General features: G+C 40.3%; 1 protein-coding gene across 1 annotated transcript; it reads right to left on the bottom strand.

The window, feature by feature from the left end:
* Positions 1–243: 243 nt before the first annotated feature.
* LOC101863291 lies at positions 244–7,935 on the bottom strand. The gene is made up of 3 exons (XM_035972028.1): positions 7,917–7,935; positions 3,321–3,488; positions 244–931 (listed from the first exon to the last, which is right to left on the bottom strand). Exons 2-3 carry the CDS (start codon positions 3,475–3,477, stop codon positions 315–317), a joined length of 774 nt encoding a protein of 257 aa, XP_035827921.1. The 5' UTR covers positions 3,478–3,488; positions 7,917–7,935; the 3' UTR covers positions 244–314.
* Positions 7,936–13,195: the final 5,260 nt, after the last annotated feature.

The following is a 13,195-nucleotide window of genomic DNA, read 5'->3' as shown; positions in this document are numbered from 1 at the left end:
AAGGAAAAAAATTCTTCGCTTTTGGGGCCGCTAACTGCTTTTATTTGGTTATCGCGACCTAATTGAAAGCGACTTTGGTCTGTTTGCAACCTCGTTGGAGCTGACGAACATTACAAAGAGATATAGAGGAAAAAATCGGGGATTAAGGATTGTCTCGTTGGAGCCGACTTCTCGTTGAATGTGACCTCGTTGAATGCGACACCCACTGTATCTAAATAAGCAAACAGTGCACAACAATGATACTCTGGGAGATAAATTAAACAAGAAAGTCTTGCACATATTTATTTGAAGAACAACAAACAAATTAAGAAAAATCAATTGTACACAGCTGTTTCATTTTCCTCTTCCTCCACCATTTCAAACAATAAGTCGTAAATTTTGCGGAGGTAAGTAATTTTCCTCCTACGCGAGAGGGTGGCCATATGAGGCAGAAGGCCCCTTAAACTTTCAATGTCTTCTTTGTAATTGTTTTCGTGAGCCTGCATCTTCGCTTCCAAAAAGCGGGCGGCCTTCTCCTTGAAGAGATCATCATTGTCCATAGCAGGGGCCGCTCTCTTCCGCTGTTTTACAGATGCAGACGTGGCATGTACGATGACGGGTTCCGGGACAGGTTCCTGAGTCTCTGACTCGGGCTCGTCAGCAGGTGGTGAAGGGCATGGTGATGATGTGCTGGGAGTGGTTCGGCCCAAGCCATCCTGGCTATAACTTCCAGAGGCATCCTCCTCCCACAGTGGCTCAGGCTTGGAGGCGCCTAAATTGCCCTGCATAGGGCCATGTTGCATATGAGGCTCCAGGAAGCTCATCAGATGTGCCAGGTAGAACTGAGGCTTTTTTTCCGCTGGCGCCCCTGAGCCATTGGGTTGGTTTTGGTTGCATCTACTCCGGCTGTACGAGCCTCGTAAGTTCTGCCACCTTTTCTTGGCAGAATCAGCTGAAAGTGAAAGTGAAAAGGAGATGTTAGGTACAGTAGTCTCCGCCTAAGTGCACGGTGCTCGGGAGGGCTCCTTAGCGTGTGTTTATACGGAGCGTGCGTTTACATGAACCTTTGCTAAGGGAGGAAGGGACGCAGTCATCTCAATTCCTTAAAAGGCATAAAGGATGGTAAATTTTCGGTTTCCACGGACTCTCAAGCGAAGGAAATAACTCAACTTTGGCGGCCATTTTCTCGCTAATTTTACTTCTGAAACCAGACGACCCCCACCCCGTTCAATTGTAAATATCTTGACTGATATCAAAGACAAATGAATATTCTTTTATGCACAAAAATAAATATAAGGAAATTTCAACATCTCTTTTCCCTGTCAAATCTCTTGCCACTAGAGAAAGAGCAAGGAGCTTGCACTATCAGTTCCGAATGGGCAACAGCACTGTGCGCAGCGTTGTGTATGACACCTGCGAATGTCTCTGGAAGAAACTGTTGGACAAGTAAAAGCCTCAACCCTACTGAGAGACTGATTGATTGAGTAGGTGTTTTACGGCGCTATCGACCCAATTTTGGTCATTTAAGCGCCACCTACTGAGAGGACTCTGAAGGAAGAAGCAAACGCCTTTGAAAACATGTGGCAGTTTCCTTATTGCTTGGGAGCAGTGGATGGGAAGCATATAAACAATGAATGCCCCCCCCCCCCCAACTCTGGAAGTGCTTTTTTTAAAACTATAAGAAACATTTTTCCACTGTTTTACAAGGTGTGGCTGACGCAAAAGCCAACTTCCTTGCACTTGCAGTTGATGTAGGGGATTCAGGAAGGCACTCAGATGGTGGGATATTGAGAAATTCTTCCTTTGGCAAGGCTTTACTGCAGCAGCAGTTGCCTCTCCCACAACCTGATGCGGTTATTGGGAGAAGTCTTGCCATGCGTGTTTGTCTCTGATGAGGCTTATCCACTTCAGTTCAACCAAACATAATGAGACCCTTTCCTGCCAGGTCTTTATGACCAACGTAGGATTTTCAATTACAGGTCGTTAAGGGCACTGCGGATTGTGGAGTGTGTTTTCGGCATAAAGGCACAGAGGTTGGGGGGAAAGGATTTTTAAGGGACAACAATGAGAATCAACCCTGACTGACAAAGCCAGGAAAATTGTACTAGCTTGCTGCATACTCTATACTTTTGTGCGGAGAAAACAACATGAGAGTGTGGATTCTGCTGCAGAGGATGCATCGACAGATGAGAACCCCTTCCAGCAACAGCGTAGAAGTGCAGAAAGGTCCATGTCCAGTACTGGGAGGCCAACCCAAGAGGTAATGGAAGTACGAGAGAAATTTGCAAATCTTTTCAAGACAGGTCTTGCTGTCCACTGGCAATATGAACGGGCTCATGTTTGCTCTGCTGCAAGTCCATGATTATGTATATGTACATGTAATACATTTAGCTTCAGCAACCAATCAAATCTTTATATTTTTACAAATGATGTTTATTACATGTATAAAAATTTGCATCAAATTGTAAGTTTTAATTTTCAATAGATGTAAGATCTAATTACTTTTTTATTTTGACAATGTTAAGCATATGTGAGGCAGCGAGGTGAAATCAGGCGCTCGTCAAAATAATCAAAGTCAAGAAACTGGCATTTCTCCGCAGATTTGAGAATTTTAATTGAATTTTTCTTTTTTGGCATAACACTTTTCATGCCTTTTAAAGAGCTAATTTCTGTGTTGCTAAAAGGCATAAAAGATGTAAATTTTCTGTTTCCACCGACTCTCAAGCTAAGGAAATAACTCAACTTTGGCGGCCATTTTCTCGCTAATTTTACCTCTGAAACCAGGCGACCCCCATCCCGTTCAATTGTAAATATCTTGACTGATACCAAAGACAAATGAATATTCTTTTCATTAAAAAGCAAGGCAGATGGACAGGTTTTCAGAAAATACCAATGACTCCATATGCCCCAAAATTGACGAACGCCTGATTCCACCGTGTCGTGACACATACATTTTTGCATCTGTGAAAATATATGATGAGTAAATGTGATAGTTCATAATTTGTACGCAGGTGTGTTTGTGTGTGTGTGTGTGTGTGTGTGTGTGTGTGTGTGTGTGTGTGTGCGTGCGTGTGTGATTGTGGGTGTCTGTAAATCCCCTTAAGCTCATTTTTTTTCTTTCTGAGGGAAGGTAGCTGTATAAGTAAATATGATTATAATTATTATACTTATCATCATAATTATCACTATTATATTTATTTATTTATTATTATATATACAGTTGAGTCTGAATTTAAAATAAACCAAACTCATTTCCGATAGGTCCTGTTCTGACTTTTCGGACCATTGTTGAAAAATACTGAGATTGCAAATAAACTAGCTACCTAGCTTTGAAATCTCACCTGTGCAACCCAGGCACGAGGCTACTGCTTGCCATTCCACTCCAACCTTGAAGCGGTCCTTGTAGCCTGCTTCCCTTGTGTTGTAGAGGGCGGGATGTCTCTTCACTTCTTCGATCAATCTTTCTGTGAAGTCCCGATCCGATACTGAAGTAGTCATTCTCAATTTTCCTGAAGTAATAAAGAAAAGCAATTAACTGCAGGGCTAGATCTATCTGGTGTACCTGTTGTTAGTGTACTTTTTGGTATATAATCTTAATCCTAGACCTAGAAGCTAGTAAATTCGAGTTGTTTATCTTTACCTTTGCCACCAAAATGCTACCTTATATTCAACCAAATTCCATTTTTTTTTCACAAGGTTTGGTTACATTTTATCCTAGAAAGTTTTAATTGTTCTAACATTGAACATTGTACTTAATAAATTGACATACATACAATATATAGGCTATATACATACATATATACACATATAAATATATAAAAATATATATAGACTGATAGATAGATAGATAGATAGATATCTATTTATCTATCTGTCTATATTATATATAGATAGATAAATAGATATCTATATATAATATATTATAACTTGTTTAAAATAGTTTTTGTGGTGCATTGCTTAGTAGTATGTGTGCATTAATTGAAGAGAGTAGAGAAGTCTTTTTAGAGCACACAACAGAGATTGTGTTGTTTGTTGACAGCATTGTTCCCACAAATTTTTCAGACCAAAAATAAGGACTTTCTAAGGACCTGGTTGGAGAATAGTGGATTGCAATGTCTTTCTGTCATATAAGTGTGTTTTACTGTCCAGTTCATGCGATGCAACAGCGTTGATGGAACATCATCCACAATTTCCATGATCTTATTTTGACAACAGTAGACTCCGCTTAAGATCCCAGTGCTCGGAAGCAAGGAAAATGCGGGGTCTTACGCGAATCGGGATCTTAACCGACGAACCCAGGGAAGAATCCATGGTGACCCGTGTTAAGGCTCAAAATCGGTAAATGGTCTCCCTCCACTTTAAAATGAACTAACCAATTAAAATTCAGTCTTTCTCGTAAATTCGGGAAAAGAGAAAACAGTTGCAAAGGTCAGGGAAGAGTTCACAGTTCGATGTGATCCCGCCTGGAGCGAGGTGATGCGAGTGCGATGTTTGGGGAAAACAAACGCGTCTGTCAATTTACACATCGGTGTGACTGTGATCCTGTCTGATGCAAACATTGTACCAATTCATCAAGTTTTACAACGCAAAATAAAATGTGATCACATTCACGAGAGTGGCTGATCGCGACGGGCAGTTCATTGATCTCAACTTTTCCCTCTCCATTGATCGGCTATGCCCGCCCAGGCTTTTATTCGGTAAATTATGATTAGAAATGTGGGATCTTAGCCAAGTGTAGACCTTCAAAGAGAATCAGAGTGGGATTTTAGGGGTGACTTTTGTATTGTAAAAATTCTGTTTTCTTAAAATCAGCGGGATCTTAAGCGAACCGGGATCATAAGCTGTGGGATCTTAGGCAGAGTCCCTTTTTTTTTTTAATAATAGAGTGTTTTACGGCGCTCGCAACTGCATAAGGTCATATGAGCGCCAAGGGGTGGGTGTCAACAGAGAAGTCCTTACAGGGAATCAGACTTACTCTGCTCACCTCTCTAGCTTCAACAGCACAAGGTCTGCTTCCACCATCAAGGCACACCGGAAATAGCAGGTCACAAGAGTGACAAACATACAAAAGAAGTAGAGGAAAATGACAATAGTAAGGATTAGGAAAGAAAAATCAGCAGTTCCCTGTTGCATATCAGGCACAGTTATGAGCATGACATGATGAATCAGCCCCATTTACAATTCTACTGTGCTCAAACGAGAAATGTCTCCTTTTTGGGAATGGCCTAAGACACTACACTCAGTGGCACGGTACTGCCCCGGGGGGTAGGCGGAGACTACTGTAATGCCAAATTAAAGGACTTTTTAAGGACGTGACAACCCAGTGTAAAAAAATTAATGACTTTTATCCCTTATTAAATTTTATTTTGACAAAAACTAAGAACTTTAATTAGATCTAAGGACTTTTCTAAAGACCTGTTGGAACCCTGTGTGAGAGTTGAATATATGCATTCTCTGCTTCGATCCTGTCTCCTCGCTCGTTCGGTCTGTTTTAGTTTTCCTTCTTTCATAATTCTAATCTCGTCATACAGTACGATATTCTTTCATCCTTATCTAGCACTTGCTTCGAGACATTTTTAGAGATCATAGATCTAGTCTAGATAGATTCTGAGGTGAATACTCACCCAGGGTGAGAATAGCGCAGTTGTAGCTGTAGGTCTCTCACACGGGGTGAGAGTGCGAGCCTTAAGCTACGAATGCAGTAGGAACAACGCAGTGGCTATGAATGTAGTTGGCAGGCTATGTTCACGACACCCTGAATGCAGTTTGCAGGCGCTGTTGAGGCTACGTTAACGGCACCAAAGCTTCGTAAGGGTAGCGTCCTCTGCCGGTTTAAGTCAGCTGGTTTTAGTCTGTGATGACAGTGACGTATAATTAATCTTTTGGCCAACTCCAAGTGTTCCATCCCATGAGATGAAGGAAAACGAAGCGCCCACCTTACAGAATTGAAGTCAGGATATGGGATATGTATATATGGAAAATTGGGTAGGTACATAGGAAACAAGAGGTGAGAGATGGGAAACAAAACGCGGGATTCGGAAGATGGGACCGGTCATAAAATGTGTACAATAATGACTGTAATGCACTGGGTCAGTCTGGGAACTGACGCAGAGAGAAAATGACGGGAATCAATTATTCTTATTATAATAACAAACACTCTCTCTCTCTCTCTCTGTCTCTCTCCCCTTTCTATTTCCTTCTCTCTTTCTCTCCCCCCCCCCCCTTCTCCCCTTCTCTCTCTTTATTTTTCTGTCTCTGTCTGTCTCTCCCTCCCTCTGTTTCTCCCCTCCCCCTTCTCTCTCCCTCTCTCTTTCTCTCTCCCCCCCCCCCCCCCCCACCCCCTCCACCTTCTCCCTCTCTCATACACACACACACACTGACACACTGCCCGAAGACAAAATTGCATGATTTCAACTCGAGAGCGCTGCAACGTTTGTATTTACACTCATTCATGGGCCGTCACGTGCTAACAAAAGGTCGCGCTCAAGTCTCACCCGAACACGTGACAGGGCAATTGAAACATCTTGGTAGGCGTGTATGCATTTTTGTCATATATATGTCATATCTTAATGCGTTGTTGTGAAAGTTGAGAGTTCGTCGTTTTACCTTACACCGGCGAGCTAAGGGAAAACGATGAATGGTCAATCAGTCCAGGATCACTACTTCGTTTTCCTTCATCTCATGGGATGGAACTTTTGAAACTTGCCAAAATATTAAATACGTCTCTGTTGTCACCGACTAAAACCGGTTTACTTAAACCGGCAGTGGATGCTACATCTAAATAAAGCCTGAGTGCCGTGAACGTAGCCTCAACAGTGCCTGCAAACTGCATTCAGGGCACCGTGAATGTAGCCTGCAAAAACTACGTTCACGGCGGTGTGAACGTAGCCACTGTGTAAGAACAAAATCAACATGTCTTCTGCGCGGATTCGTCTTTCGGTGTGAACGTGCATAGGAAACCCTATAAAACCTTCTACTGAAACGCAGTGACGACAACACAACTTTACTTCGCAACAACTTTTTGACGAAAGTGCACAAAACTGTCTTGCTACATCTGTCTCACGTTCGGGATGACCCGGCCTAGATCTATAATAATGATATCAATATCAACAATATCAGACTTTTGATGATACATGGGGAGTAGTGTATTCGTTTTTTTTCCAGCAGTTGAAAAAACAATCAATAGCCCATTTTCTTTTTTTTAATTATCATCTTGACCAAACTTTTTTTTCTAGATCTAGATCTAGAAGTTTTAATGAAAGTGCAAAATAAAATAAAACACTTTACTAAGTAGAATTTGTTCAATAAAAATATTAAAAGAGTGACTTAAAAAAATATATATAAACATGTTATTTAATTTTGTTAAATCCCTGACTTGTGTTTCATGGAGTAGATCTAGAATCTAGTAATTCCATTTTTAATATTAATTAACGACGACAACGATGATGATGATGATGACGACCACGACGGTAGGCCTATTGGTGACAAATGATTGACGATGGTAATTGCGATAAATGATGATGATGACAATGATGATGATGTTGAACAGATCAGTCATGTTACCTAAAAGTAATCAAAAGGCATTCCCTTGGGGACAAAGCTTTTCGAAAGTTTGTCGAGCCCTTGTCGATGACAGCTGGACTCACTGTGCGAAATGTTGATGGCTTCATTCTGATGTAATTTATGCACTTTTCTTGGTCGTTATATAGACAACTGGTAGCTAAGTTTGAGATGGGAGGGAAAGTAATCTTAAAAAATAAAATTTTGGGGGATATTTTGTGGGTTAGTCGGTTTTATATCACAAGGCCAACGATGTAGATCTAGATCTAGATCTAGTATGGATACTACGGCTTGATTGAGATAGATCTACGTGTTAAAGCCGTTGAAGTTGTTCCCCACTGTTTGGAGCTTTATTTGGCTATTCTCACTAATCTCACCCGGTGTGCGTTCACCGTAATATCATTGTAAACAAACGTTCCAGCGCTCTTCAAGTCTTGTGTTGAAAGCGTGCAATTTTGTCTGAGAGAGAGAGAGAGAGAGAGAGAGAAGGAGCAGTTGTTGTGGCTAGCAGCAAGAACTTCCGGGCAAAACAAAATGGCGACCGGGGTAGTTCGGCTCGATTCGAAAAGTGAACTAGGCTAGGTCTAGCCGTAGCATCTTTGTAGATGACCAAATTAATTTACTTTTGTGCAATAGCATCATTTTTTTATTTGTTTTTCTCAATTTGGTAATCTACATCGACGGACAGTATTCAGAAACTATGTAAAACAGGTCTTGTTTCACATCGGGTGAGAATAGGCCAAGCCAACGCTGGCAAGTCTCACCAGGGGTGAGAGGTCGATCGTATTCTTTCTTATTCTCACCAGGGTCACTTCCTACTTTACATCGAGATCAAGATCTAGAGTCTAGATCAGATGTAAATTATTATCTATTCTAGAATCTAGACCTTTATAGTATAGGGACATCCCTCTGCCTCTCAACTCCTAAACTATTATATTAATCTAGAGATTAAGGTTCTTGTCCAAGATATCTACTAATCTAGATTTAGATTCTAGAAGCACAAAGTCGAAACTAGGTCAACCTTTCGATTCGAAATGTTAATGAATGATAACGTTCATTTCTTGGGGTTTTGTGGTCAAGTGTTGAAGCTAGCATCAATATCTAATCAGTAAAGCACCTAATAATACTTACTTCTTGCTGATTTCGATGACCTGTGATGAATTTCGGTCGAAAATGAACACGAAGAAAGGTTGCGTGCTAGATCCTAGACGTGTGTCAGGCTACAACACTGTTGAATAGCACGCCTGAGTCTGACTCGTCTGACGCGTCGGGCGCGCAGCCCGATGAACACGCGGACCACACAGCGACGCTGCTCAAGCACACGTGACACAGTAGGCTACATGTACAATGTACACATGTGTATATTTTAGTCCTTGGCACTAGGCACGGGGGCTGCCCAGTTTGATACAGCACTTTAACACTGCAGATAGGCCTATAATATATATCTCTAAGTAGTACTAGCAACTGCGTTTGTTGCCATTTTTTTGTCCTAAAGTTGCCACAAAAAGTGGCAAAAGTTGCCCAAAATGTTGCCCTTAATTTTAAAGCTTTCAACTCTCTGTGACGACGTAGCAATATGTTGATAGAGGTAACAATCTAAAAACCAGAATTTCTTGTGCTCTGTTTTTGAGCATCCAGAATATCATTTGTAGTCACCCAGAGCAGAGGGTAAAAACGTGAAAAATAAAGGTTTCACAACATAATGAAATTCAAATTAGAACAGCGCGGATACATGACATAACCACAACAATTAACAAATTAGGGCGCGTGTCCACCTATCCGAAGATTGGCCGTTTTAACCCTAAACGTGTGTAATTCAAGAAAAAGTAGGCCTAAAGGATATTAGATCTACATGTAAATTATGGAATCACACACAATTGGGACGTGCCACTGCCAGTAGCAGTATTCGGTTTTCGTGGAGACACGTTCTAACATTTTTGAAAGGGTAGGAACAGCATCAAAGTAATGACATTACGTTGTATAAACACACACACACACAAAAATCATCAGAATTAAAAAAAAAAAATTAACACACCAACAAATTAAAACACAACAAAGAGGGAAAAATAAAAGACAAACACAGCAATATATAAATAGTATGTAATGTAATGTACTTGTTCTCCGCATGAAAATAGATACACATGGATACCTTAAAACTTATCAAAATAGGCCAATATGACTAATATATTATGAAATAGCTTTGTGTTTTGTCTTTTAAAAAAATGCAAAATCGCGGCCACGGTTGTAACTTAAGTTTTTATATTCTCCACCTTTAAATTGGCGGTGTAGAGATAGTCCCTTTAAAATGTCAATTCAGCCTGTGTTGTTCAATATTTCTTCCTTTTTGTGTGCAAATCAAAGGAAATTTAATTAAATTTCCTCTGTAAAAATTTCACTAATGAATGTTCTTTCGTTAAAAAAAATTGAAAAATAAAATGTAATTCATACAATCAATCAGTCATCAGTTTACTCTTTATGAGAGTGTCAGGGATAACTTCCATCAAGCAGGCCAGACTCGAGGCCTGTGACAAACTGTCATACTTCCACTAGCCGAGGCACTAGGCCTACAGTACAATATGCTCCCCTCTCACCTTGCTGCTGTAGATCTACTATAATAATATAATCTACAGTGGAAACCATACAGGCCCGGTAATAACAGGGATCCGGTAATAAAGAGAAAAAAATCCCCGCTTTTTCCTACTCTTTGTCTCTATTACAAGTTTTCGGCAATAACAGGGCCTCACCGAAGCCCAATCTGTTATAGCAGGGACAAAGGCTCGTTAACAATGTGTTAAAAGTAGTAAAAGTAAGAGAGAGAGAGAGAGAGAGAGAGAGAGAGAGAGAGAGAGAGAGAGAGAGAGAGAGAGAGAGATGGAACAAGCTCACGCAAGCCACGCCACTACTGCAAGCACACGCAGCGGGTGAAGCGAAAGAGAGCTGCGGTGTGCTGCAGATTTCGATCTAGATCTAGATCTAGCCCTAAGCCTAGGCCTAGCTGCTTATGACGCTCTCGTAATGTGTCATACGCAGGCCTGCCACATGGCCACGAGAGAAGGCTGCGGTGTGCAAGGAAACTACACCCATGAATAAAAATACAGCTCGGCTAGTCCACAAATGCTTACTTCCCTTGCATTTCTGATTTAACAGGGATCTGGTGTAACAGGACTTTTTCTCTGGTTCCACCATCCCTGTTTGTTATACCAGGTTCCCACTGTAGATCTAGATCTAGAATAGAAATCAATAATTACAGTGTAATTTCTACAAGCAGGTCTACAAATAAATGTATTATTAGATAGACAGAGATAGATCTAGAGGCTGATAAAACACAAAAAAAAACAAAAAAAAACAACGTTATATTTCTTCTTCTGCACTTTGAATCTATCTAGAATAATCTAGATCTACGAGATGGTTTAGGCTATTTCTTATTGACTGAATCAAAGTGTATGTCCGGGCCTATTATAATAGAACTTTCAAGAAGAAGTATGAAAAGGTGTGGGTGTCATGGAAACATCCCTCCCACCCCTCCCTCCAAGCCCCATATTAAATTTATGAATTTGGCATTATTAAATCAAGAATAGAATATAAAATAGAGAGAAAAAAATCGGTTTTTTTTATGCCATTAGGGGTTGTAAGGCAATGGAGCTCTTGATAAAACAAATTCAGCCAAACAAATGATAAATACGTGTACAGTACTACATGTGCATGTTCTATATATATATAGATTTATATATATATATATATATATATATATATATATATATATATATATATATATATATATATATATAGATCTAGTTAAAAAATCGAGTTAAACTTTCCCTTGCGACATTGGTACAGAAAACTGTAGCCTATTTTTCATACTTGTATTCACTAGATCTAGATCTAACTTATATTTTGGTATTGTGCCAAATAAGTAGTGTTTTCTATCTATTAAACTTTGGTTTAGGCTATAGGCTATTGATTTTAAGAACTAAAAGTAGACTATTTACAACACTTAAATACTACATGTATATCTAACGCTCCTTCTATGTGACAACTCTGGACTCCCTGAAGATAAAAAAAGTGAACTTAATGTTGTTTTGTAGCCTGGCCAATTGTTTTTCAATACAGTGTAGTGATAACTGAAACAAAACCTTTACTAAGGTGTTTTTTGACAACATTCAGTTAGACTTACTTGTGGCCACTGAAACTGATCCACACCTTGTCTGCATCACTGGTACAGGAAAAGAACATAATATTATGTTTGTTCATCTTGTGACAACCTCTATAATGCACCTCACTGTCTCTCTCTCTCTCTCTCTCTCTCTCTCTCTCTCTCTCTCTCTCATCTCTCTCTCTCTCTCTCTCTCTCTCTCTCTCTCTCTCTCTCTCTCTCTCTCTCTCTCTCTCTCTCTCTCTCTCTCTCTCTCTCTCCCTCCCCGCCCCCCAACCACCCATAGATGATGTAATTACATGTAAAGATAACATACATGTGTATCTAAATCACTGAACTGCATGACAGAAGCAGTGTTGAGTTGTTTAAATTCATTCGTGCAATAGAAAACGTGTACCGTAGAATCCACCCTCCCTCCTTTTTCAAAAGAAAAAAAAAGTTAAACGTTTAGACGCTTCTTTGCCCTTCGCCTTCAGTGGTTCTGGACTAGATCTTGATCAAGAATCTAGATCTAGCCTAGATCTAGATCTACAGATAGCGGGGTGACTTTGCATCAAGCTAGAATCTATCCTAGATCTATATCTAGATTCTAGATAATAGATCTAGATCTGAATCTAGATCTAGATATTCTAGATCTTATATCTAGATCTAGATCTGGATAATAGATCTACCAGGGTGAGTCAAAAAGTAATGCAAGCTCGTTTATAACTTAAAGAAAAAAGAACACACTTGCAACTCTATACATCAAATTGAAGGGGAGCATCTGAGGATCAGATTTTTATTTCTCAACATAGGCCTAGATCTAGATCTAGAATCTACATCTAGAGACATTATAGTCTCCATTTCGTTCAATAGTCACTGTCCACCTTTTACTAAGTCCACCTATGTCAGCTTCGTAAAACTAAGCAGGTTGGTCGTAGGGGTACAGCACTCCTGATTTCTCCATCGTTTCAATAGTGTTGACCTCTCAATGGTTCTTTTCTAGGACCGAAAAGGTGGAAGTCTAAAGGAGCTAAATCAGGAGAATAAGTCGGGTGGGGCAGTGTTTTCCACATAAATGGGGTGATTGTCCCCCTTGTTCTGGTAGGCTACTCGAATGCTGGCGGGCATTGTCATGGTGAAAAATCACTCTTTCCATTTTCCATGTTCAAATTTGGTCGGACTCGTCGAATTCTCGCTTTCCGTCGTTTCAATGTTTCAATGTAGGGTTCAGAATTGACAGTTGCTCCTTGTGGTAAAAAAAATAATAAATCAGCGAGAAGCACCCTATGAACGTCCCAAAACACAATTATCATGATTGTTCTGGCCGAGTGAGAGAGTTCGTATGTGTGTGTGTGTGTGAGTGTGTATATACGCGCGCGCGCGCATGTGTGTGTGTGTGTGTGTGTGTGTGTGTGTGTGTGTGTGTGTGTAAGTGTGTATGTGTGTTTGTGTGCATGTGTGTGTCTGTGCATCTGTAATGTGTATGAATCTGGGTTTGCATGTGTGTATGAGTGTTTGTGT

The sequence above is a fragment of the Aplysia californica genome, unplaced genomic scaffold, assembly GCF_000002075.1.
Source record: "Aplysia californica isolate F4 #8 unplaced genomic scaffold, AplCal3.0 scaffold00559, whole genome shotgun sequence".
Lineage (NCBI taxonomy): Eukaryota > Metazoa > Mollusca > Gastropoda > Aplysiida > Aplysiidae > Aplysia > Aplysia californica.
Note: the sequence above shows the minus strand (reverse complement) of the source record. Positions and strands in the feature narration are given on the sequence as shown.